General features: G+C 39.1%; 1 protein-coding gene across 21 annotated transcripts in view; it reads right to left on the bottom strand.

The window, feature by feature from the left end:
- ADAM22 (ADAM metallopeptidase domain 22) overlaps positions 1-23727 on the bottom strand; it is a 224184-nt gene that overhangs the window by 98154 nt on the left and 102303 nt on the right. For all 21 annotated transcript variants that reach the window (XM_078059217.1, XM_078059219.1, XM_078059218.1 and 18 more), the window contains exon 4: positions 13542-13608. In XM_078059217.1, coding sequence (XP_077915343.1) covers positions 13542-13608 — 67 coding nt within the window. The remainder of the gene's footprint in view (positions 1-13541; positions 13609-23727) is intronic.

Below are 23727 nucleotides of genomic sequence, written 5' to 3'. Positions count from 1 at the left end.
TGGACCCTTACACATACTCATTTCACTGCCTGAGAAGCTGTTCCCCTCCCACTTACCATGCAAACTTCAGAATTAATATCATTTCCCTACAGAAGTCTTCCCTGACCAAGCGGACTAAGCCAGGTCTCCCATCAAATGCATTCAGGACAATGTGGACTTAATTCCCTGTACAGCACTTTCATAACTGTCATTTAAAAAGCCCTTTTGGTAGCTATTTTCATTATGTCTGTCATCCCTATTAAACTACAAGTTTTATGACAGTGAGAGTTGCATCATACTATTCATAGCTACCTCCCTGAGCTAATGGCAAGCATTCAATACACAGCTATCGAATGAAGGACGACTGAGAACACAAGTAGGGTGTCTGAGAATTTAGGCTTTTTTCTAATCTGTCACAAATCTCTAATGTCAGCTTTCCTAGTCATTTAAACTCCAGTTGCTTAAATTTTTTAAAGTTTTCTATAGGGATAATCAAGTCCACTTGCATCTACCTCCTTTTCTACCTCTTACATGTAACAAAAAGGATGCTATGATAAAACATCAGTGGAGGCCTGAACATTACCCCCCAAAATGGCTATAAACACTCAAAGCACTCAATGCTGAGGTACTTTATACTCTGGTCTTTATTACCTGTTTTTTTGTTTTGTTTTGTTTTTTCGGGGGGGGGGGAGGGAGGGAGGGAAAGGAGAGGCAGAGGGAGAGTGAGAGAAACTCTTAAGCAGACTCCAAGCCCAACGCAGAGCCCAACTCGGGGCTCGATCTCAGGACCCTGAGATCAGGACCTGAGCCGAAATCAAGAGTCCAATGCTTAACTGACTGACCCACCCAGGCGCCTCTATCTGTTCTTATTTTTATAGTGGCCATTTATTCACTGGAAAATAAGAGGGTTTTTTTTTATAAATGAATAAGAAAATAGCACTAATTACAATACCAGAGAATAATCTATGATTTTTTTTTGCTTCAAATGAATTTCAAACTTGTCAAAAACACTTCCACAACTTCTTGTACAATCATCGTTATCTAATAGTTCACTCTACTTCCAAAAAAATTTGCAACAGTCGATTATATGACACGGTATAATGAAAAAATAATTCTATAATTAGAATTAAAGTAGGGACGATATTCTATTACAAAATAGTTAATTGGTTCCAAACATAGAATACCATTAGTTAGTGCCACTTTTAATTTTGTTTTAATTTATGGCTGAACGTGTCTTTTTAAGTTTATGGATAACACCTTGAATATTAACAGATGAAATAATTATTTCAATACTTAGTTGGAAAAAAATCTTACACTAGAAAGAAAATAAATAGGACTTTCTACTCAGATTGGCTACAGAGCTTTGAAACAGAACTCACGCTGACATCAGCTGTCACTTTTCATTTTTCCCTGCTCCCAGCACTAAGATACCTGACCTGTATAAACTGGTAATGGGCCAATATATTTTCTTCAGGCTACAGAGTTAAGACTACTTGGAATCTTAACAATGCCATTAAGGTAGCTGATGCATTATACATGATGATGGACCTAGAGCAACCTTGCTTCAGTCCCAAGGGAAAGCAAAATTTACTTAATCCCCACAGAATTTTCTCCTGTAATGCAAAGAGAATCAAGTCATGAAATCTGAGACCTTCCTGAAACCACACTGATTACAAGATCACAGAGGAGCATATATTTGCATAAGCCTGCCAAGGGGAAAACGCACACACTGTCCAGCTCGTTGAAGAGATGCCAAATAGATGACTAGCCGTGGCTAAAAAATAATGCCGGGAGACATACCCAGAAGAACTATTACATACGAGGAAGAAACAAACACTTTACCAATTTTTATGTGAGACTTGTGTAGCTCTTTTATTCTTCCTGTGTGTGTGTGTGTGTGTGTGTGTGTGTGTACACATGCTCGCACGTTGCGGAAGACAGGGGGATGGGTACTTTGAAGCACCTTGGCAGAAATACAACCAAATATCTTCTAGTCTGTTGGCAGGATGATGATGTGTTTTAGCTTAGTTACTCTTGACCATAAAACTTCACATTTCTTCCAGATGCAAATAAAAATACACATAGGCATAAGATGGGCATAAGAATTGAAGCATGTGTCTACCATGTGCAAAACAGCTACATGTTTCAAACAGTTATAGCTTAGGAGTCATGGCAATTCCCCGCGCTGAACAATACTCAATCCAGCCTTTATGAAGAACAAAGAAGGACTAAAAATAAACCCCAAGAGAAAATGGCTGAAAAAACAAGGCTTCCTGAGAAGGCATTTGGTTTTCTTTAGAATAACAGAAATTTTCTATTTAGAATAATCGAAAATCACCTCAACCAAATGATGATATCTTTTCAATGTATTTCTTACTAAAACAAACTGCTAATGGAGATGTAACTGCAAATGGTAAATTGGGGTGTTATGACTTAAATTATGTGCATTCTGATTCCTCTGGTATTGTGATCGTTTCCATAGAGAAGGCAGACGATAGTGGATTAAAGCAGGAATTCTGGCACCAGAATGCATGGCTTCAAGTTCTCGGGCAAGTTAGTTGCACACAAGTTCTCAGGCAAGTTAGTTAAACTTTCTGTGCCCTAGTTTCCTCGCTGCAAAATGAGGACAGCAATGGTACTACGGGAGGACCAAGTAACTTAGCATATGAGATGAGTACCCAGCACATAGTAAGTACCATCCCAGCATCTGCTGCTTCTCCAACTACTACAAGTACTTCTACTCTTTCGTTCCTCAGTCCAGTTACCAGTACTGATCCCATCAGGATATCACTAGGATTCAAAAAGGTATAGAATGTATGAAACAAGAGATCCCTGACGGTGAAATGAACACTTAGGGGCTCATAATAATTAATTGGCAAAAATGCCAAATTTTGAAAATGATATATAACAGAAGCACAACGAGTCGTTTTATTTTTTTTATTTTTTTTTTTTAAAGATTTTATTTATTTATTTGACAGAGAGAGACATAGTGAGAGCAGGAACACAAGCAGGGGGAGTAGGAGAGGGAGAAGCAGGCTTCCCACAGAGCAGGGAGCCCGATGTGGGACTTGATCCTAGGACCCTGGGATCATGACCTGAGCCGAAGGCAGACGCTTAACAACTGAGCCACCCAGGCACCCTATTTTTTTTTTTTTTAATTCCGTTAAGGTGAGTGCAATTAGCTGGAGAGAATATGCCACCAATAGTTTTGAGAGAGCAAAACGAGTTTAGCTCTATAAGGAGAATTGGTTAACTCTTCCAAGGAGCGAACATTCAACCACCAGCAGCAGTTACTCGCCACGAAGATTTAGCCCTACAGACAGCAATGAAAACAGACTTCATACAGGACAGCAACTCATGGTAATTACCAATCAACCAAGTCAGCTGACTAGGATTCCCATACACTCCCCATCAAATATATGGCTCTTCCAGCTACACTTTTGCTTATGATTTAAAATACTTACGTGTGGATATCATGGCTCTGGCAGTAACAGAGAAAATTAATGAGTCCTCATTCTGATATAATCCACTATTTAAAAATGGAAGTATTTAAAAATGAGCAGCAGCTCAAACCCACTGGACCAGAAAAACAAGGTTTCCTGGCTGGATCTCTTTGCAACTATAGAGTCATCTCTATACCAGGAGATCCTAGAATTGAATCCCACTATATCCCCCATTACTCACTTCAATAATTTCTTATGAAATTACTGGAAGATTAACCTTACACACACACACACACACACACATATATAAGTCTAGAACTCATTCTTGTAGAATCCTTACATCCTGAGATTTTTTCAAAAAATTATTTATGTCAGCAGTTAGAGGCTAATGAAGTCATTAAATATAACAAAATTTAAAACTAGTTTAGCCACAGTTGGTTACCAAATATTCATGGATAAGGAAAATACATAGAACAAAAAATTTTTAAAAGCCATTCTGGTTTTACTACTAGTCAGACTGATGTTAACTCATAACTCATAACTCTGTCTCAGAGAATTGTCTCAGAGAATTCAGAAGAGATTTCTAGAAGTCATCTAATTTTAAAAATTGTGTATTTGTGGTGAACTTGGTTTTTATTAGTGTAAAAAGTTATCACGTCTGTAGATATGACATCTGAAAATGTTCCCTCTGGTGAAGAGAACCAGTGTGAGGTAACTGCATGCCCAGCCCACGACTTGTAACACCTGCACCTGAAGCTGTCCTTCATCCTGCACCTGAGGGTCTGCTCCAGAACGCAGGTGCAGTGGTGAGAGTCCTTAACCTAAACCTCCCAGCCAGTCTAGCAAGAACAACATAAATACACATTCTGACATATGGGTAATGGCATCTGCCAAACATACTACCATTGCTTCATTAAATTGTCATAATTTTAATCAACTCTATTTATATACACCCAATTTAAAAATCTCCCTAATAGACAAAATAGAGACCAAAACCCACTTTGGTTTATGGCAAATGCACTGTATCTCAATAAAGCTGTTAAAAAAAAAAAAAATCCCTATTACCATGGCAGCAGGACCCACCCCCCACCCCCCACCCCCCACCCCCAGCCCAAAAGGACCAACTAAGGGTCTTTGATAGTCTGCCCCTCAGCCATCCTTAAAATGCACATCACTGAGTTTACTTTACTAGATAAAGGCCTTCCCCATTTCCCCAGAGCCAGGGGAAATGCCTGAACCTTGGATTTTAAATTAAAGGCGATACAGCTAAGAGCTTACATGACAACTTCTACAAACAGATCCATTTAAAAAGAAATCCTCTCTAAAAGCATCTTCCCAGACCATGTGACTTGATTACTGTCTAGGTAACTAAGGATTATTCCCTTATCCAAGAGGCTCTGAAAAAGCTACTGTAGTGAGAATTCAAGATAGAGAACATGTTCCTCAAATGTAAGGGAGAGTTGTTAATAAGAAGCACATTATGGGGGCGCCTGGGTGGCTCGGTCATTAAGCGTCTGCCTTCAGCTCAGGTCATGGTCCCAGGGTCCTGGGATCGAGTCCCGCATCGGGCTCCCTGCTCCTTGGGAGCCTGCTTCTCCCTCTGCTTCTCTCTCCCTCTCTCTGTCTCTCATGAATAAATGAATAAAATCTTAAAAAAAAAAAAAAAAGAAGCACATTATGGATGAGAAATGCTGTTGGTGAGTCCTCCTAAAAAAAAAAAAAAAGGAAAACCAGATCTCAAAAAGCTTCTGCACAGATTACTTGGCAACAGTGGCTGTCGCTTGCATTCCATGTCAAAGGCAACCTCAAAATAAAGAGATTACCTAAAAGCTATTTGAAAACAAAAACAACACGAGTCTCCACTTCAGAAGATTCGTCACCGATGGAATGGCATGGATGGCCCTGTACTAATGCACACAGCAAAACTTATTGCACACCCACGCCTGGTTTTCCTTTTCTTCTTAATCGCTTACTCTTCTTGCTTCTAGAGAAAGAACCAAGATTCTGGATGGTAATGCCGTTTTGAGAATCAGTAAGGAAACCTGATATCCAGGATAAGCAAAAGCAGATTAACCCCTTTGTGCGTCTTCTCTGCTGCTATTAATAAATATGTATAGTGACACTTTGGCAGTTTCATAGCTATTCTTGTGCTCCGATGGCCAAAAAAGAAATAGTTCAAGCATTTATGTACGCTTCAATTGTATGCAACGAATTCAAGAAAAATCTCTATGTCATAAAAGGATTTGTCAAGGTCTTGTCATTATAAAAAGTAGAGGATGCAGAATGCAGTCACTAAACTATAACCTATATTTTAAATAAAATAAATAAATTCACTAATTACAAACTGAGAACATTTTTTACTTAAGAAAGAAGTCCACAATATTTTATACCACCATATAATTATTTGAGGGGTATTTTTTGCAAACAAAGTAAGTTAAATGATATCTTAAGAAACATTATTCGTGGGGCGCCTCGGTGGCTCAGTTGGTTAAGCGTCTGTCTTCAACTCAGGTCATGATCCCAGGGTCCTGGGATTGAGTCCCGCATCGGGCTCCCTGCTCAGCGGGGAGCCTGATTCTACCTCTCCCACTCCCCCTGCTTGTGTTCCCTCTTTCGATGTCTCTCTCTGTCAAATAAATAAATAAAATCTTTTAAAAAATAAAGAAACATTATTTGTTTAATATGTTGTACAACTTTTAAACTATTCAAGTGTTGAGCATTATGTTCACCATGGAGAAATCAGAAAATGAGACATGAGAAAGCTTGAATACAACTCAAGATAACAAGCAATTATCTATGGATACTGTTCAGGCTTATAGGAGCTACAAAGTTAGCATAAGCCAGGAAGGTCTCTGTTGTCCTGACAGTCATCATATTTAATATTTTCTAAGTGATCTCTTAAAGCTGTTCTCCACTAGAATATTTTTCCTGTCTTTGACACAGTCATTGTAGAAAAGAAAAAGATTAAGGCAGGATAAGAAAAAAAAAGGTACCTCTTTTTAAGTGATCTCTTAAAGCTGTTCTCCCTAGAATTTTGTTCCTGTCTTTGACAGAGTCATTGTAGAAAACAAAAAGATTAAGGCAGGATAAGAAGAAAAAAAAAAAAGGTATCTCTTTTTCAAGAAAGACAATGAGCTAGAAATCTGACTTAGAAAAATGAGTGCAAAAGAAATCCAGAGATTCTGCGTGTAGCACATGCACCTGCTGGGTAAGCTGGGAATCCTTCACGGAGCTTCAACCCCAGGAAGGGAAGATGGATGTGAAGAGCAGGAGAAAACCTATCTGGCAAAAAAAAACAAAAAACAAAAAACTCAGGCTTTCTCCTTGCTTCTATATCAACTTCACCAACATTCTATTTCCAGAAGTAACAGCGGCTATTTCAATTTTCTTAGAAAATATTTTTAATGAAAATTACACCACCATTCCACTAGAGAAAAAGGTTCCCTTGAGTCACAATAACTTCTCCCACCCTCAGGGAGACACTATCCCCTCTGGCAGCTATAACCCAACACACAGCACTCTCTCCAATTCCTTTACCTATTTCTAGATTTCAACTTTGACCCATACTCCTTTGCTCTCTTACCATCTTCTTACTGCCCCTGTGGACATAATTTGAGACAATGATCCTCAAGTGCACTCAATTCACTTAAATGATGGGCAGTAACCAGCTGATCACCAAAGTCAATGCTGTATAACGGGCATCTCTGCACACACCCATCCTCAAGGATTAGGATTTTGATCCAAAGACAAGCTGGGAGTGCTCACATACAGTAGATGAGAAATAATCTGAGCTAATTAGACACTTGGCAGCTATTACTTTTGATTATTATCATAAGACATCAAAAAATCAGACCAAAGAAAATACCGTTAGAACAAATGATACTGGTGACTGGTCATGGTCTTTCATTGGTAATAAATATAATAAACCATATCTCTACCAAGATACCTATTTTTACTTTTTCATCCAAAAGAATTCTGCCTCATCCCACATCTATACATATTCTTGGTATATATAAAGAATTTAGCCATTCCTTTCCTAATGTTCTAAAACTCTTACTATGGCTATTTTCTTGAGATGTGAAAAGTAAAACAGGCTTTGTACTGGATGTGCCTCTACCATATTTTGCCCAAAGCAACTGACATTACTGACAAACTAGCCAAACACATAACCAAATTTGAGAGAAATACATAAAGGGTCTTTGGGTAGACCACCACTTCAGCTTAAGAATAAGACTTTATAAAAGAGTGATTGCTAGATACGTCAAAAACTAATTAGGTATGCATAAAATAAGTCTAAATAAAATACATTCCAGTTTTCCTGGCTATCCTATCATACATAATATAGAATATATGGTAGATAATATGGTGTGAGAGTCAGCTCGGGAGTTAAGAAACCTAGATTTTAACCATGGCTCTATTGTTCCTTACTGTGTTACCTTCAGCCAATTATATAACCTCTCTATACCTCAGTTTCCTGTCAAGTTTCATAATAATTATATTTATAATCACAGGTCGTTTTGAGCACTGAATACATATAAATTCATGTGCCTGTCCCATCATGAACAATAAATATCATTGGTTACTATTATTAGTATTACAATACCGATTAACTAGAGCCTATTTCACTGGCAACCAATTAAGCTGAAAACTGGCAGCCTTCAGCTCAAGACCAAAAAAAAGCTAGCTACCAGTAAAAGAGTGAACTGCATGGTTTATACTTATTTGCTGCTACTCATCAATCCCAGGTCACCTTGTCTGAAGAATCTAGATCCACAGTTTGTCACAGTCAAAATGAAAAGATTTTGTTCCCGAGATATTCTGATCAGTTGAAGCTTAATGTTACAATTCTTTTAAAAGTTCGTATCAAACACATAAAAGTTCTTCCTAAACTAAGGGGCAAATTTAGAATTTAATTTTTAAATGAACTGGAAATAAATGTAAGTGAAAGATGAGATTAACATGTCTTACTAAGGGAACAAAAATATCTTTTTTTTTTCTGCTTAAAGCTTTTATCTTTGTAACCTTTGAAGAAAAGTTTTTAATAGAACTTTAAAATCAGGATTATGTATCTATCTGACTGGAATAAAACTACCTTCAACAGGGCACAGAATGTCCTTGCAGATAATACAAATCACTATCTTAAGGAAAGATCACAGACATAGATTTCATTTTACTCTAAATATAAAATTGCAGTTGACAGCAAAATTCACACTGTGAGAATCCACATAGGATAAACAATTTATTTGTTGAAGAAACAACATATAAATTGCAGGGGAGAGGGGGGCGCCTGGGTGGCTCAGTCAGTTAAGCGTCTGCCTTCAGCTCAGGTCATGATTTCAGGGTCCTGGGATCGAGCCCTGCATCGGACTCCCTGCTCAGCGGGAATCCTGCTTCTCCCTCTCCCTCTGCCCTGCCTCCCAACTCATGCTCTCTCTCAAATAAATAAATAAAATATAAAATTTAAATTTAAAAAATTCTAAAAAATATAATAAATTGCAAAGGAGAATAAAAAAAGAAAGATATGAAGAAACCAACAGATTAGAAGAGACTTTTTAAAACTCATTAAAAAAACTTCAAATAGGGCGCCTGGGTGGCTCAGATGGTTAAGCGTCTGCCTTCGGCTCAGGTCATGATCCCAGGGTCCTGGGATCGAGTCCCACATCGGGCTCCCTGCTCCTTGGGAGCCTGTTTCTCCCTCTGCTTCTCTCTCTCTCTCTCTGTCTCTCATGAATAAATAAATAAAATCTTTAAAAAAAAAAAAAAAAAAAAAACTTCAAATAGGCAAATTAAACTGCAGGGATACAAGCTCAGGTGATAAGACAATAAACAAAAGTGAAGAAATTATAACCATAAATGTCACAATACTACTTACAAGTCTATAAGAGGAGGAGGGAGGGGCTCGGGTTTGGGAAGCAGCACACAGAAGAGCTGGTCAAGCTTTATTTCTTGAATTGGATAGTGGTTATAGGGTATTCACCTTAGCAGTTTCTGTGCCAGCGTTATATTTTACAACTTAAAAAGGTTTTAGGGGCTCCTGGGTGGCTCAGTCAGTTAATCCTCTGCCTTTAGCTCAGGTCATGATCGGAGAGTCCTGGGATCCAGCCCTGCATCGGGATCCCTGCTCAGCAGGGAGTCTGCTTCTCCCTCTGCCCCCACACCCCCACCCCCGTCAGGCTCCTTTGCATGCTCTCCCTCTCAAATAAATAAAATCTTTAAAATTTTTTTAAATTTAAAAATAATAAATAAAAAGTTTTGAAAAAAATCACAACCTAAAAGTAGCTATTTCATATTTTTTATGCAAATGTATTCCTTCTCCCACATTCATACTCACACCCTTAAATAAATGCATTGCACCTGAGTTTCACAAATAAAGGTTCTATGACACCTGAGCAGAGTCATTTACTAGATTGGTATCTAGCCATTGTTTAAATCTGGCCTAATGATTTTTTTTTTAAGATTTTATTTATTTATTTATTTGAGAGAGAAACAGAGAGACCACAAGCTGGGTGAGGGGCAGAGGAAATCTCAAGAAGACTCCTCGCCCAACAGGGAGCACCATGGAGGGCTCAATCCCATAACCCCAAGATCACGACCTGAGCTGAAATCATGAGTCAAATGCTTAACGGACTGTGCCACCCAGGCACCCCGATCTGGCATAATGATTTTGATTTTGATTTTATATCATCAAAAGAATTAGAGTTTTGTCTTGATTTCATATACCCTTCATTTATTTCACTTCCAAAAGAAAAGCACAAGGGCACCTAGGTGGTGCAGTCCATTCAGCGTGGGACTCTTGGTTTTGGCTCAGGGTCATGATCTCAGGGTCGTGAGATGGAGCCCTGGGTGGGGCTCCATGCTCAGTGCACTCAGCATGGAGTCTGCTTGAGATTCTCCTCCCCTTTCTCTCTGTGCCTCCCACATGTGCTCTCTCTCTCGCCCTCGCTCCCTCTAAAATAAATAAATCTTAAAAAAAAAAAAAAACAGCACTCTTAGGAAAGGCATTATGGGCTTAATTTTATTCCTCTAAAATTCTTATGTTGAAGTCCTAACCCCCCAGTATCTCCAATTGTAACTGTACTTGAAGACATAGTCTTTAAAGAAGTAATTAAGTTAAAATGAGGTTGTTAGAGTAGGCCCTAGTCCAACATGAAGAATCGTCTGTTTAAGGAGAAGAAATCAGAGGGCTCCTGGGTGGCTCAGTCAGTTGGGTATCTGCCTTCGGTCATGATCCCAGGGTCCTGGGATTGAGTCCCGCATCGGGCTCCCTGCTCAGAGGGGAGCCTGCTTCTCCCTCTCCCTCTACCCCTCTCCTCCTCATGTGCTCTCTCTCTCTCTCTCAAATAAATAAAAAAGAAGAAGAAGAAGAAATCAGAGCACAAACACACACAGAGGGAAAACCTTGTAAAGGCATAAGGAGAAGGCACCATCTACAAGCCTCCGAGGAGACCAACCCAGCTGACACCTCGGTCTTGGCCTTCTGGCCTCCAAAATTTTAAGAAAATACATCTCTGTTGTTTAAGCCACTCTGTGGTACTTTGTGATGGCGGCCTTAGCAAAATAATACAGAAGGTAAAAAAAAATTTTTTTGAAAAAGTAGTAGAAAGAAGAGGAAAAATATGAAATGCTTCAATTTTAGCTCCTAATGTATAGTGAAAAGAAAAGTGTAAGAAAATTCTGAGTCATTGGTAAAGAAAAGAGAACTAACAGATTCCATGTAAAAAGAAACACCCCAAAGAGTGAAGCACAAAGGGCAAGACACAAGAGAACCAGCAGGAAAATAACTGGCTACTAACTGAATTGATGGGGCAGGATTCAGAGCTTTCAATGTGGTTCCTGGAAAAAACCCAGAGGAGAATTTTGAGTTAGATTTTTAAAAGGACTAGAAACAAATGGAGGTGATGGGTGAGATCCAAGTGGTTTTCTTGAAGGGAGAAACGTCTTCTGGCCCAAAGGTTTGAATGAAGGTTGGATTTATTATTTCCCTGGTTTAATAGGCTTGGGGGGTTAGGCAAACCATCAACCAAGAAAACGCAATTCTCAGACTAGAAAATCAGCAAAGATTGTGCAGAACATCAGAGCTCTAGGTGTTATATATACCCGTGTTGTGTAATGATCTCAGAGTGGAGTAAGCTTTGTTGATGAAGTTCAAGTCTCCTGAAAAGGGATATTACTGTAGCAACAGAAGATAGCTTTTTGCTAGGTCTGCGCTCCACGCTCATATATGCATTTCATTATCCCACTGACAGGTATAAATGGAGATTGATAGTGAAATGACTGTTTCTTTTCCTCTTTAATTTAACAAAAGAATAAGATATACTCTGCATTCAGAAAAGCATCCTACAAAATAAGGAAGTGAAGCCAAATAAACAGGGAAGAGAACAGAAGCCCAGAGATTCTAAATCTCGGTAATTTTTTCCAACTCCAAACAAAATGGCACCATTCTCCTATGTCATACTGGAAAAATCCTGACATCCTTTCTGCAGTAAGACAGTGCAATAAATCAACCAACCATTCAATCAGCCAGTCTTAATAAATTTGGAGTAACTTTCTGGAAGTACTGGTATAATTATTATAATTAGTTCACTTATAAAAATTAACAGATTTTGTTTTAAGTCTTTATCAGAGATGTCTATACATGATATAGAAATCTTGCTTACTATACTGCAGGTTATCTATGATAGCAACTATATAAAAAAATTAAAATATAGGGGCGCCTGGGTGGCTCAGTCGGTTAAGCGTCTGCCTTCAGCTCAGGTCATGATCCCAGGGTCCTGGGATCGAGTCCCACATCGGGCTCCCTGCTCGGCGGGAAGCCTGCTTCTCCCTCTCCCACTCCCCCTGCTTGTGTTCCCTTTCTCGCTGTGTCTCTCTCTGTCAAATAAATAAAATCTTAAAAAAAAAAAAAAATTCTAAATATGTGCATAGGACAAAACAATACTAAAAGGACACACAACAAAATGAAAACAAAGTTTACCTCAGTGATGAATTTAAGGGTGATTTTTCATTTTTCCCCCCTTTTCTCTCCTTTAAGTTTACTAAAATGAGTCTGTGTCAAATTTATATTCAGAAAAAGAAAGCAAATATATATAAATGGCATTATAATTCTTATAAAGCAAAACAGGTAGTCCGACAGTTTAGAAGAAAATAAACACATGGTTAAAACATCATACTATACAATGGGCCTAAAGAAACCCCTGGGTGGGATTCGGTCTCACATGTCCTCAGATGACATCATCAGTAGACTGGACAAAAATATACATTCCTATGCCTATAACTGGAAGAGGCTTTTATTTACAAGTCACCTTTTCAGAGCTTACCTGACAAGAACCAGCGTCCTGCGATTTCTCTCACCAGGGATTTAAAAACCCCCGGGGCTTTCCCTGTAGACCTAATAAATTTACCACTTTACCAGGGAAATGTCTTTTTCAACTGAATGCAAAGTCATGTATCCACCCTGGACCCAAGATTTTACCTCTTGTTTCTCAGGGCTAGCCTTAAAGGCAAATTCAGAAATTATTTTCTGTGACATATTCTAAAAAAGAACCCCTTGTGCTACATTAATCCCATAAAACCTAACTCCAACAATTCCTACAGTACACTAAGAATTCTTTCTCTGATAACTAAAGGTTTTTATTCACAAGTGGGTGATACACTTTCTTGAAGAATTCTGAAATATAAAAACCCCAAGACTGTTCATTAGAAGTATCAATGAAAATTAAAATCAGAATCAGTATTTTAAAAATTCTCAAAAAATTTCCCCCAGAGGAAAACAATTTTACTTAACTTTTTTTTTATTATGTTATGTTAATCACCATACATTACATCATTAGTTTTTGATGTAGTGTTCCATGATTCATTGTTTGCCTATAACACCCAGTGCTCCATGCAGAACGCGCCCTCTTTAATACCCATCACCAGGCTAACCCATCCCCCCACCCCCTCCCCTCTAGAACCCTCAGTTTGTTTCTCAGAGTCCACAGTCTCTCATGGTTTGTCTCCCCCTCCGATTTCCCCCCCTTCATTCTTTCCTTCCTGCTATCTTCTTCTTCTTTTTTTTTTTTTAACATATAATGTATTATTTGTTTCAGAGATACAGGTCTGTGATTCAGTTTTACTTACTTTAACTTCCACCGTCTTCCCTCCATGTTCAACGTGTCTCTCTACGTATTCAGAGGACAGCAAATCACTGTAACAAAGAGAAACGATGATTAAAGAGGACCTTGAAAATGTAAATCATCTGAAAATTGCCAAGTTTACACATACCAGCTTTATGATTCTTTAGCTCATTCTTTAAAACAAAAAAAAAAAAAACTGTATAGGTCTCTTTCTCTCTCTTGCTCTCTCTCATTCTCTCTTTCTCTCTCTCTCTCTCTCTCTCTCTCACACACACACACACACACACACACCCTAGTACTTCTAAAAAAGGTTAAGTCACTTCTATGAGGTTAAGTCACCTGTCACCCCATTGCTTACCAGAGCTTATTCCTCTGACCTAGTTCAGTTCTAGGAAATTATCATAAGCTCACCATTATTTGCAAGACATCTCATTCTTCCCATTTTTACTTTAGCTTTTATAAAATAGTTCTGATTTGCTATCACACTCTACCATTTTTAATGTGTGATTTTTTTTTTTTTTAAAGATTTTTTTATTTATTTCCTTGACAGAGAGAGACACAGCGAGAGAGGGAACACAAGCAGGGGGAGTGGGAGAGGGAGAAGCAGGCTTCCCGCCGAGCAGGGAGCCCGATGTGAGGCTCGATCCCAGGACCTTGAGATCATGACCTGAGCCGAAGGCAGACGCTTAACGACTGAGCCACCCAGGCGCCCAATGTGTGATATTTTAATCTAACAAAATACTCCTCTCTATCACGAAAACATTAAAAGGGAGCAAAGAAATGTAGAAGAAATGAGAAGGAATATGCTTTGAGCATTTTTAAATAATCTTTTTTGAAATCTCTCCTAAACAACCTTCTTGTACCATTTAAAAATGTTTACATTTTCTTAAATATGCTTCCCTTTAATTCCATAGATGTGAAAAAATTCCCCTTTTAATGGTGGTGCCTCGAGACACAACTTCCGTAAGTCTTAAAGTCTTAAGATTTTTAAAGCACTAAAATATAAATAAAATTAACATCATTAAATAAAAATAATTATGAAGCTATGCATTTCTTTTTTTAAGATTTTATTTATTTATTTGAGAGAGAGTGCAGAGTGAGAGAGAGACAGCGCAAGCAGGAGGTAAGGGCAGAGGGAGAGGGAGAAGTAGGCTCCCCACTGAGCAGGGAGCCCGACATGGGGCTCAATCCCAGAGCCCTGGGATCATAACTTGAGCGAAGCAGACTCTGAACCAACTGAGCCCCAAAACTTAAATTTCTAAATTTACTCCATCAATAGATGTTCAGCCAACTAAAAAATCTTTTTCACAGTGCTCTGAAGTTCACCATGCCAAAAGTATCCCAATCATTTAAAAAATGTGAATTTCTGGGGCACCTGGGTGGCTCAGTGGGTTAAGCATCCAACTCTTCTCCCTTGATTTCGGCTCCAGTCAGGACCCAAGGTCGTGAGATTGAACCCTGTATCGGGCTCCATGCTGGGTGTGGAGCCTACTTAAGATTATTTCTTTCTTCTCCCTCTGTCCCTCCCCACACCCTCACCCTGCTCTTGCATGCGCACTCGCTCCCTCTTTCTCTCTTAATCTGAGTGCATGCCTACACTTGCTTGAAAGGTAAACAGAATGATCAAGCATGTGTTATATTAACACAGGCACCATAATCAATTTCCTACAGTATCTGATCCCTACATTACCATTTAGGAAATCTATAATTATAGTCTAACTCCTTGTTTCATTCATCTTTGGAATACATTTTCCTAATGATGTTATGGGGGAGCCAGCTAGGATGCTCAAAGCTGCAAGATGCAGAAAACACAACTAAAAGTGGCTTAAATAATTTATAATTTGTTTATAGGACATTTTTATCTTATTTCTTGTTAGAAATTCCAGGACAGGTGTAATGTGAATTTGCTTCTGCTAATCTCCAGGTCTGTTAGATGAATAAATTTGAAGTTTACAAAATATACGCAAACACTTCTAAGATGTTTTAAACATAGATAAGTAACTAGTAAACAAATTTTGTTAGATGTGGCAGAATGCATAGGATGGGTAAGTATAGCTAAGAAGATCATGTATGCATTACACATCGATAGAGAGGGATGGGTGACCAAATGATATCTAATATTCATGAAGCACCTGGGTAATAAATGTTCATGATATAATAAATACACAAAAGATACTAAATATCCAGGATACACTATACATAAATACTATTTATGACTTTTTTTTTTTTTTTTTTTTTTTTTTTTTAAGATTTTATTTATTTATTTGAGACAGAGAGAATGAGAGAGAGAGAGCACATGAGATGGGGGAGGGTCAGAGGGAGAAGCAGGCTCCCTGCCGAGCAGGGAGCCCGATGCGGGACTCGATCCAGGGACTCCAGGATCATGACCTGAGCCGAAGGCAGTCGCTTAACCAACTGAGCCACCCAGGCGCCCTATTTATGACTTTTTAATTCAATCACCTATTGGTGACACAGAGGGCTTCTCAACTTCCACAGTACTGACACTTTGGGCCAGATAATTCCTTGTCTTGGGGAGTATCTTACACACTGCAGCAGGTTCAGCAGCATCCCTGGCCTCTACCCACTAGGTGCCAATTGCATCACACAGACACACCAGTCATGACTATCAACAATGTCTCCAGACATTGCCAATGTAGACTCGGGGGTAAAACTGCTTTGGTTAATAAACTCTGCTGACACCCATTTCTGCCCCACGTTTTCTTTGCCCAAAAAACACAAATAGAATTCATGACTGTTCATCAAGCTAACCGGCAATTTACAGCTCCCGACCAAGCCTACTTATCTCTGTGTAACTCAGAACCAGAAAATGGGTGTCATTAGCTTGAACTACCTTCCACCTATGGAGCTTGCCCAAACCTCCACTCTGGTCCTTGAAAGCACATCATCAGCAGGGAGGGCAGATGCAGCAGAGAGAGAAGCAGAACTTAGGAACACTGCGTACCCCAGGTTTAGCTGGAGGGATCCTTCCATCCAACTTGCACCCTATACTAAGGTTGCTAACCCACCCATTTCTTTCTTCTTGCTTCTCACCACGTCCTTCAAATTAATTTAGCAAACCATGTGACTTGAAGATTTTAATTTGGTCTGTGGGGGCTAGCTTGCCTGGTAGTATACTTGTGAGCTACTACCTATTACATCAAAGTAATTTCCCACCAGACACCAGGGCAGTTCCAGAGTTAGTTGGTGTGCTGGCTCAGCACATGCATGTGACCAGGCATAAGTTCACCTTTCTGCTCCGCCACCAACATGGTGAGTGACCTGTCCTCTTCACTGCAATTCTAAGCATCTCACGTAGATAAAAAATATCCCAAGGTAGAAAAGCCCTGAATTTCTTTAAAGGAATCCGTAAACTCTTCACAAAAAGCCCCTAGCATCCATCTTCTCAAGTATGTTTTGCCAGAATTACCTTACTGGGCCTCACCAAAACAAATCCTTTGGCCATGCCTTTGAACAATCAAGTTTTCCTTCTGCAGAGCCTTGCATGAATATCATGAGTACTCAGAGCCGAACAGTGTTCAGGGCAAGGAGCGCGGTGGAGAGAAGAGCTACTGTGCAGCCGACCAACAGTTGTCTTTCTTTTCTTGTCTTTTCTTTTCTTTCTTTTTTCTTTTCTTTTCTTTTCTTTTCTTTTCTTTTCTTTTTTCTTTTCTTTCTTTCTTTCTTTCTTTCTTGCCTTTCTTTCTTTCTCTCTCTCTCTTTCTTTCTTTCTTTCTTTCTTGCCTTTCTCTCTTTCTTTCTTTCTTTCTTTCTTTCTTTCTTTCTTTCTTGCCTTTCTTTCTTTCTTGCCCTTTTTTTCTTTTCTTCTCATTGGGATATGAGATAGTATTTCACAAATTTCAAAGGACTTCTAACAAAAGTGAAGCTGCATGACAGAAATCTGCCTCGAGCAAAACATGTCACAGTTCCAGCATCCACATCTCGCCCAGTTACCCACAGCCATACCCTACACAGGAGAGGTACCAGCCAAATGTTTGCGAAGGACTGGCTCCCAACCTTGTATGGGTCTCAACTTCCCAGAAGTGGGGGAGGAAATGTGCCATACACAGGCAGTGTTTATTAGCAGAACCAACTATTATTCCCTCTCTTGGGAATCTGAACAAGTAAATTCACAAAAAAATCATTCAAGGAAAGAGAGGCAGAGAGTCAAAAATGAGCAGACACTTGAAAGAAATGGAGGTGTGCCAGTGGGGAATACCAGAGCAAAAGCCCCCAAATCTCTGCTGCTCAGGTCCTGGGATCCAGAACAGCCCATTCCTGATGCTGAGTATCTGTGGGATCCTTTCTGCATCAGTCACATGAGTAAATCCCCATCATTGGAGCTAGTTTGAGCGAGATTAAAAGCAAATAGGTATAATATCATTTAGAGAAGTCATAGTGGTAGTAGAAATAATAACAATAATTTTTAAAAAACAACTTTTGAGTCTTCCAGGTTTGAAAAGTTCAAGGGAATATTTTCCTTTGAATTATAAAATCTAGGAATTAAGAGAGTATGAGTCACCACACGAATATAATTACAGCAAAGAAAACCCTCTGCTCAGGAATTATGCAGCTATTTTAATCAAGCTTCTACACCTACAAGTAGTGTTGGAAAGGGCTCCATGTAATTTAAACTAAAAACAGCCCAGCCAATTGGGTTTTGTTTGTTTGCAGTATTGTGGAAGTCTGCTAAGTATTGTTATTTTAATTATTAGGCTGAAAAACCTTCTATTTAAAATGTCACTCTTCCTCTACTAAAGATACCTTAGGAAGATCTACCATCTACTTAGAACCTAAGCAAATTTTCTTGAAGCTCCTAAGGTAGAGATAATCAAAATCACCTTAAGTTCTTTTCCTTAGATTGTCATTGTTTATTGTTAAGTAGGGATCTACTTAAATAATTTCAAGTGTAGGAAAATGGAGGATGATCTCCTTAACATTGAGAATTTTTATTTTACTGTAAATTGATAAGGTAGAATTTACTCCATGTTAACTAACAGCTTACTCAAAACTGATGTGTGAATCCTAACTTGTGAATTTTCAAAGATGAAAGTGAAAATCATTTTCAATCAAATTCTAAAGGCCACTTGTTTTATGAAGAAAGTAAGGAGATGTTTTTAAAATTAGAAATGTATTCTGAGGCCTTTTTTTCATTCACATGCCATAATAAGCCTGGTGTAAGCAAAACAAACACAATGTAAACATTCTCAGTCGTAATAATGATTACTCTTTGTCTAGCGGACAACTGTCATGAATCAGAGGCAGCTGGTTTAGTACAAAGATGCTGGAGCTTAAAAACAAAACTAATTATTTTGATTTCCTATCCAAACTCTGCCATTTACTTGCTGTGTGACCTTGGTCAAGTTATTTAATCTCTATGACATAATTTACCCATGTCTAAAATGGAGATAATATGAAGCTGGTAGGTATTAAACCAGAACGTAGATGAAATCCCTCCCGCATCCTGATTTCAATCACTCCAACCCCCATTCACCATCTCCTATCCATCTTTCCTTAGAACTTTCACTGTAACTATTTGAAGACTTTTAAACCATGAACCCTACCTACCACTTTTTCACTGTCCTACCCTCCCTCCTGTCCACCTAATTGAGTTTATCTTCCATGCCCTGTCATGATAATCACTCCCTTGTATACACTCAAAACTTCCTTACTCCTCTCGCTCTGCTCTCTCCACTATGCTCACTTGGCCAAAACTCAACTATGAGAAAAGTTAACTCTTCTCATAATCAGTCTGTCCTCGAAAAGCAGAACATCCTGAATGGTGACACGATGAACTTATGACAGTTATCAAGTGGTCCCCCTTAGCACAACACTGCCCATAAATCCACTAAATTTTCCTAGTCAATTTACTCTAAGAAGACCTTCCCAAACCTTTCTCCTCAAAGTATTCCTTCACGGTCACTGATGTTGATGATCTCAATTCTGCACTCACTGAGAAAATAGAAACAGAAAAAGACCACTTCATCTTCCAATTGACACAGCAACTTGCACCCCTGTTTCTGAACTAGTCTCTCCAAGGATGTGAAAGAGGCTTCTTAAACTCAACATGGCTACTGCATAACTCTCTCAGCGAAATCCCAATATTCAATTCTGCCTTCAAAATAGTAATACATTTACAGTAAAGAAAACTAGGGCACCTTAATCAAGGGATCAGTAAACATCATCAATAATGGAAGAAACCAAAATCTTGTGCTCCTGAAGTAATACACTGAGAAGGACACATCATTTACAGCATCCCCACTAAAAACACCAAAGGAAGAAACAAATGAATGAAGAAACCTGAACCAGCATTAGATTTTCAAGAAATAGCCTCAGAGCAAAGATCTAATTGAAGGTACTGCCAGTAAAATGTGACCTCGGGGTTGAGATCGAATCAAAGGATATGGCTGTAAGACCCTCTGTTAAGACCTCAGAAAGACATAAGGCTGTTTTGCCTGGACTATATCATCTATATAAAAGAGTTCCTAAGATTCTCAAAGGCCTGCCTACCAGATCCTCAGCTACACAAAAGAGTTTCTAAGAATCTTAAAGGCACCGTCTCATAGCATCTTACCTCAAAGTCCAAAATAAGGAGGGGCCTATCCCAAAAAGATGTGTGGCTGTGGTTTTGTTCAAATGGGGTAAATCCCAATGAATTCACATAGAACCCACCAATGGAACAGCCACCAGCTTCAGTCAAAATGGACAGTCAATTCAAATTTTTTACAGTCAGGAAGCAGACCTAGAAAGATACTTACGTTAAGGCGTAGCCCTATTTCTTAGGGAAAAGCAACGGTGACTCAAAGACTACAGCCAACAACCACAGGCAATCACTCCCAGGAAGCAGAATAGAGCCTTAACCACATATTCCCTTTCCCCAAAACAGGGGAAGCTGGTGACATACACCTGGCTGAATATCAGAATTTCAGTGGACTGGTGAAAGCTAGGTTCCTCCTATTTCCTCCCTTTTTATTTATTTATTTTTTTTTTTTAAGATTTTATTTATTTATTTGACAGAGAGACACACGAGAGAGGGAACACAAGCAGGGGGAGTGGGAGAGGGAGAAGCAGGCTTCCTGCTGAGCAGGGAGCCCGATGTGGGGCTCGATCCCAGGACCCTGGAATCATGACCTGAGCTGAAGGCAGACGCTTAACAGCTGAGCCACCCAGGTGCCCCTCCTCCCTTTTTAAACAAGAGTATTCATTGCAGTCGTCCTGTCCTTATCTCTCCTTTGTAACTCGAGTGTGTGTAGGACATACAACTTGTCTTTCTAGTTCAAGAGTCTGTTCCTGAGTCACGTCATCTAAGAAGTGGACTGAACCCCAGGACCTGATTCAGATGATGAGAACCTGAGCCCTGAGTTTGAGCCTGATACTATAATGGAATGAGAGTTTTCAGGAGTGTTTGGAGGAATTTACCGCATTTGCATTTGTGAGAAATATAAATAATTTGTGGTCCAAGGATGGACTGTGGTTATTTAAAGATGGCGACCAATTCTTTGTCACTCCTCTTACAGCCAAGTGGAGACCATTTCTCCTCCCCTTGAATCTGAGCTGGCCCTGTAGCAAATATAATGAGGCAGAAGTGATATTGTGTAACATGTGAGATTCCCAGCTTCTACTTCCATGCATGTACAATTCTCCAGCTTTGAATCTCTGAATCCAGCCGTCATGCCCCGAAGAAGCCTAAGCAAGCACATAATAAGATGCTTGTAGAGAAGAACCAGAGTCCCTAGCTGACAGCCCCGGCTGAATTCCCAGCCAACACTGGCACCAATTTCCAACCATGGGATTGAGGCCATTCTGGATTCTCCAGATTTAACAGTGGCCCCAGCTATTACTACAGGAAGCAGAGCTTCCCAGTCAACTGAAACAATTATACAAAATAATACTCTAAGGCAATAGGCTGGTCATGTCTGCTTATTCTAACCATTCAGTAATTGTTAATGGTGTACAAAACTAACATCATGTTTTCCTTGGAACAGGCTCCAAATGAGCCCAGTGTAACTTACTTTGGGTAATATAAATACAAAAGTATCATAAAAGTTTCAAATATGAGTATAATCCATCCAGTAAAATAGGGAAAAGCTCCATCGAGTCACGATTGAAAATTAGAGATTTTGTTTCGTTTCAAAACTTTTCAGAAGAACAGAATTAGGAAAATGGAAGATTTAAGAATTCAAATTTCAGGGGCGCCTAGGTGGCTCAGTCAGTTAAGCGTCTACCTTCGGTTCAGGTCACGATCCCAGGGTCCTGGGATCGAACCCCGCATTGGGCTCCCTGCTCGGCAGGAAGCCTGCTTCTCCCTCTCCCACTCCCCCTGCTTGTGTTCCCTCTCTCTCTGTGTCTCTCTCTGTCAAATAAATAAATAAAATCTTTAAAAAAAGAATTCAAATTCCATTATCTTATATAAGAGGTATAAGAAATTAGAAGCTTAGGAAAAAAAATGTTCTTCCAATTCTCTCCACTTTATGCATTCCTCCTCCCATTTCATCTTCTCTTTTGTTTTCTTACTCATGTAGCCAAAAATTAGCCTCCAGATCCTCTTTGAAAACTAACGTCTTTGCTGAGAATCCTCACTACAGAAAATGGATAAATGTCCTGGCTCTTCATATCAGTGAGAATTAATCATCCATTCTTCAGCCCCAGTTTGTGCCAGAACTGTTGTCTATATCCTCAATATGTAATAACTAGTATTTAAAATTCTTATTTTGTTTAAACTAAACTAAAGGGAAACAACAAAAATAAAAGCTTACTTAAGATCTGCCTTTTGGATGAAAGATTCATTTTGCTCCTTTCCAAATTATAAATATGACAATTCCTTCTTGCTTATGAACATACAAGGGATTTTCTTTCTACCCTGTGCCTAACGGTGAGGCTATTTTAGTTAGGCTCTACTGAGGAAGTCATAATCTGATGAAAATTTCCAAGCAGCTTTCTGTGTATATCAGGACTAAGGCATTTAGACTAAATGTGATTAGGTCACAGTTGAGTTGGGCACTATTATTAATATTCCTCTTTTTATAGACTCCTTATTCCTACTAAGGCAAATGTTTCCAGGCAAAGCCTGGCTTTGCCCCAGAATCACAGGATTTTTGTTTTAAATTGCCTGGGAACCACCCCCAACCCACCTACCAAGTCAAAGTCTCCTAGGTATCTCCTGACATACAAAAAATGTTACCAGGGCATAGAAGTATAATCAAATTAAGTCTACAAATAGTCTAGTAAAATTCTATTAATATAACAGTATGTTGGTATATTCTGATCATTGTGACTCATTACCACACTGAAAGTCAAAGATACTAGGGAACACATTGCAGCAAAGCAATAAAAAGCAGTCTCTGGTGAATCTTATGGCACATTATCAACAGAGGGAGACATGAAAGCCAAATCAAGAACTAATTTTTTAAAAAGAAAATTGACAGAATTACTCCAAAATTTACTTAGATTTCCAAGAGCATCCTAGAAATGAAAGGTTTTGGTATTTTTAAAAAGCTGTAGTTCTTAGATGTTGTTCAAATAAAGTACATTAATTAAAGATTTCCATTTTTATAATATTACTTGAAAATCATACTCAACAAGGTAGAGCTTGCCTCAAATTCTCTATTGCTATCTGCCTAATCAGCATTTTTACCATCTTTGTCTCCTTCCCCTCCACATCCATATGCTGGAAATAAGACCACATCCCTCAGCCAGACTCCATTGTCAGAAATAAAGAGCTCAGTGCTAAAAGTGAGACTGTTCCCCACCCCTTCCTATGTGACCTCATAAGCTGGAGTCTAGTGGGAGTCCCAATTCTGCCTGTTCCTAGCAAGACAGCATCTACCTACCATCAACCCACACAGCCTCATCATGGCCATATGCTCTCAAAATCATTACGGTTAACCTAATTAGGGCTATTATCCTAGTTCATGTCTGTTACCTAATGTCTGGTAGGTTCCCAAATCATCCCTCATCTCCAGATCTCTAATCCCCATATGGCTCTGTCCCCTCATCCCACCACTCCCCACCTCCAGATGCCCTTTGATGATGCCCTCTGGAACTCACAAACTGCCACTACCAAAATCTCCAATCTCTTCCTTGAACACTTCCTTCACCATCTCCCTCTGAGAATCAGTTCTCCACTGCAGAAACTGCTTTTCCTGCACCCATTTAAGTGGGGGCTGTACATCATAACTAAGGGGATTCCGTGA

Source organism: Halichoerus grypus, chromosome 12 (assembly GCF_964656455.1).
Source record: "Halichoerus grypus chromosome 12, mHalGry1.hap1.1, whole genome shotgun sequence".
Classification (NCBI taxonomy): Eukaryota; Metazoa; Chordata; class Mammalia; order Carnivora; family Phocidae; genus Halichoerus; species Halichoerus grypus.
Note: the sequence above shows the minus strand (reverse complement) of the source record. Positions and strands in the feature narration are given on the sequence as shown.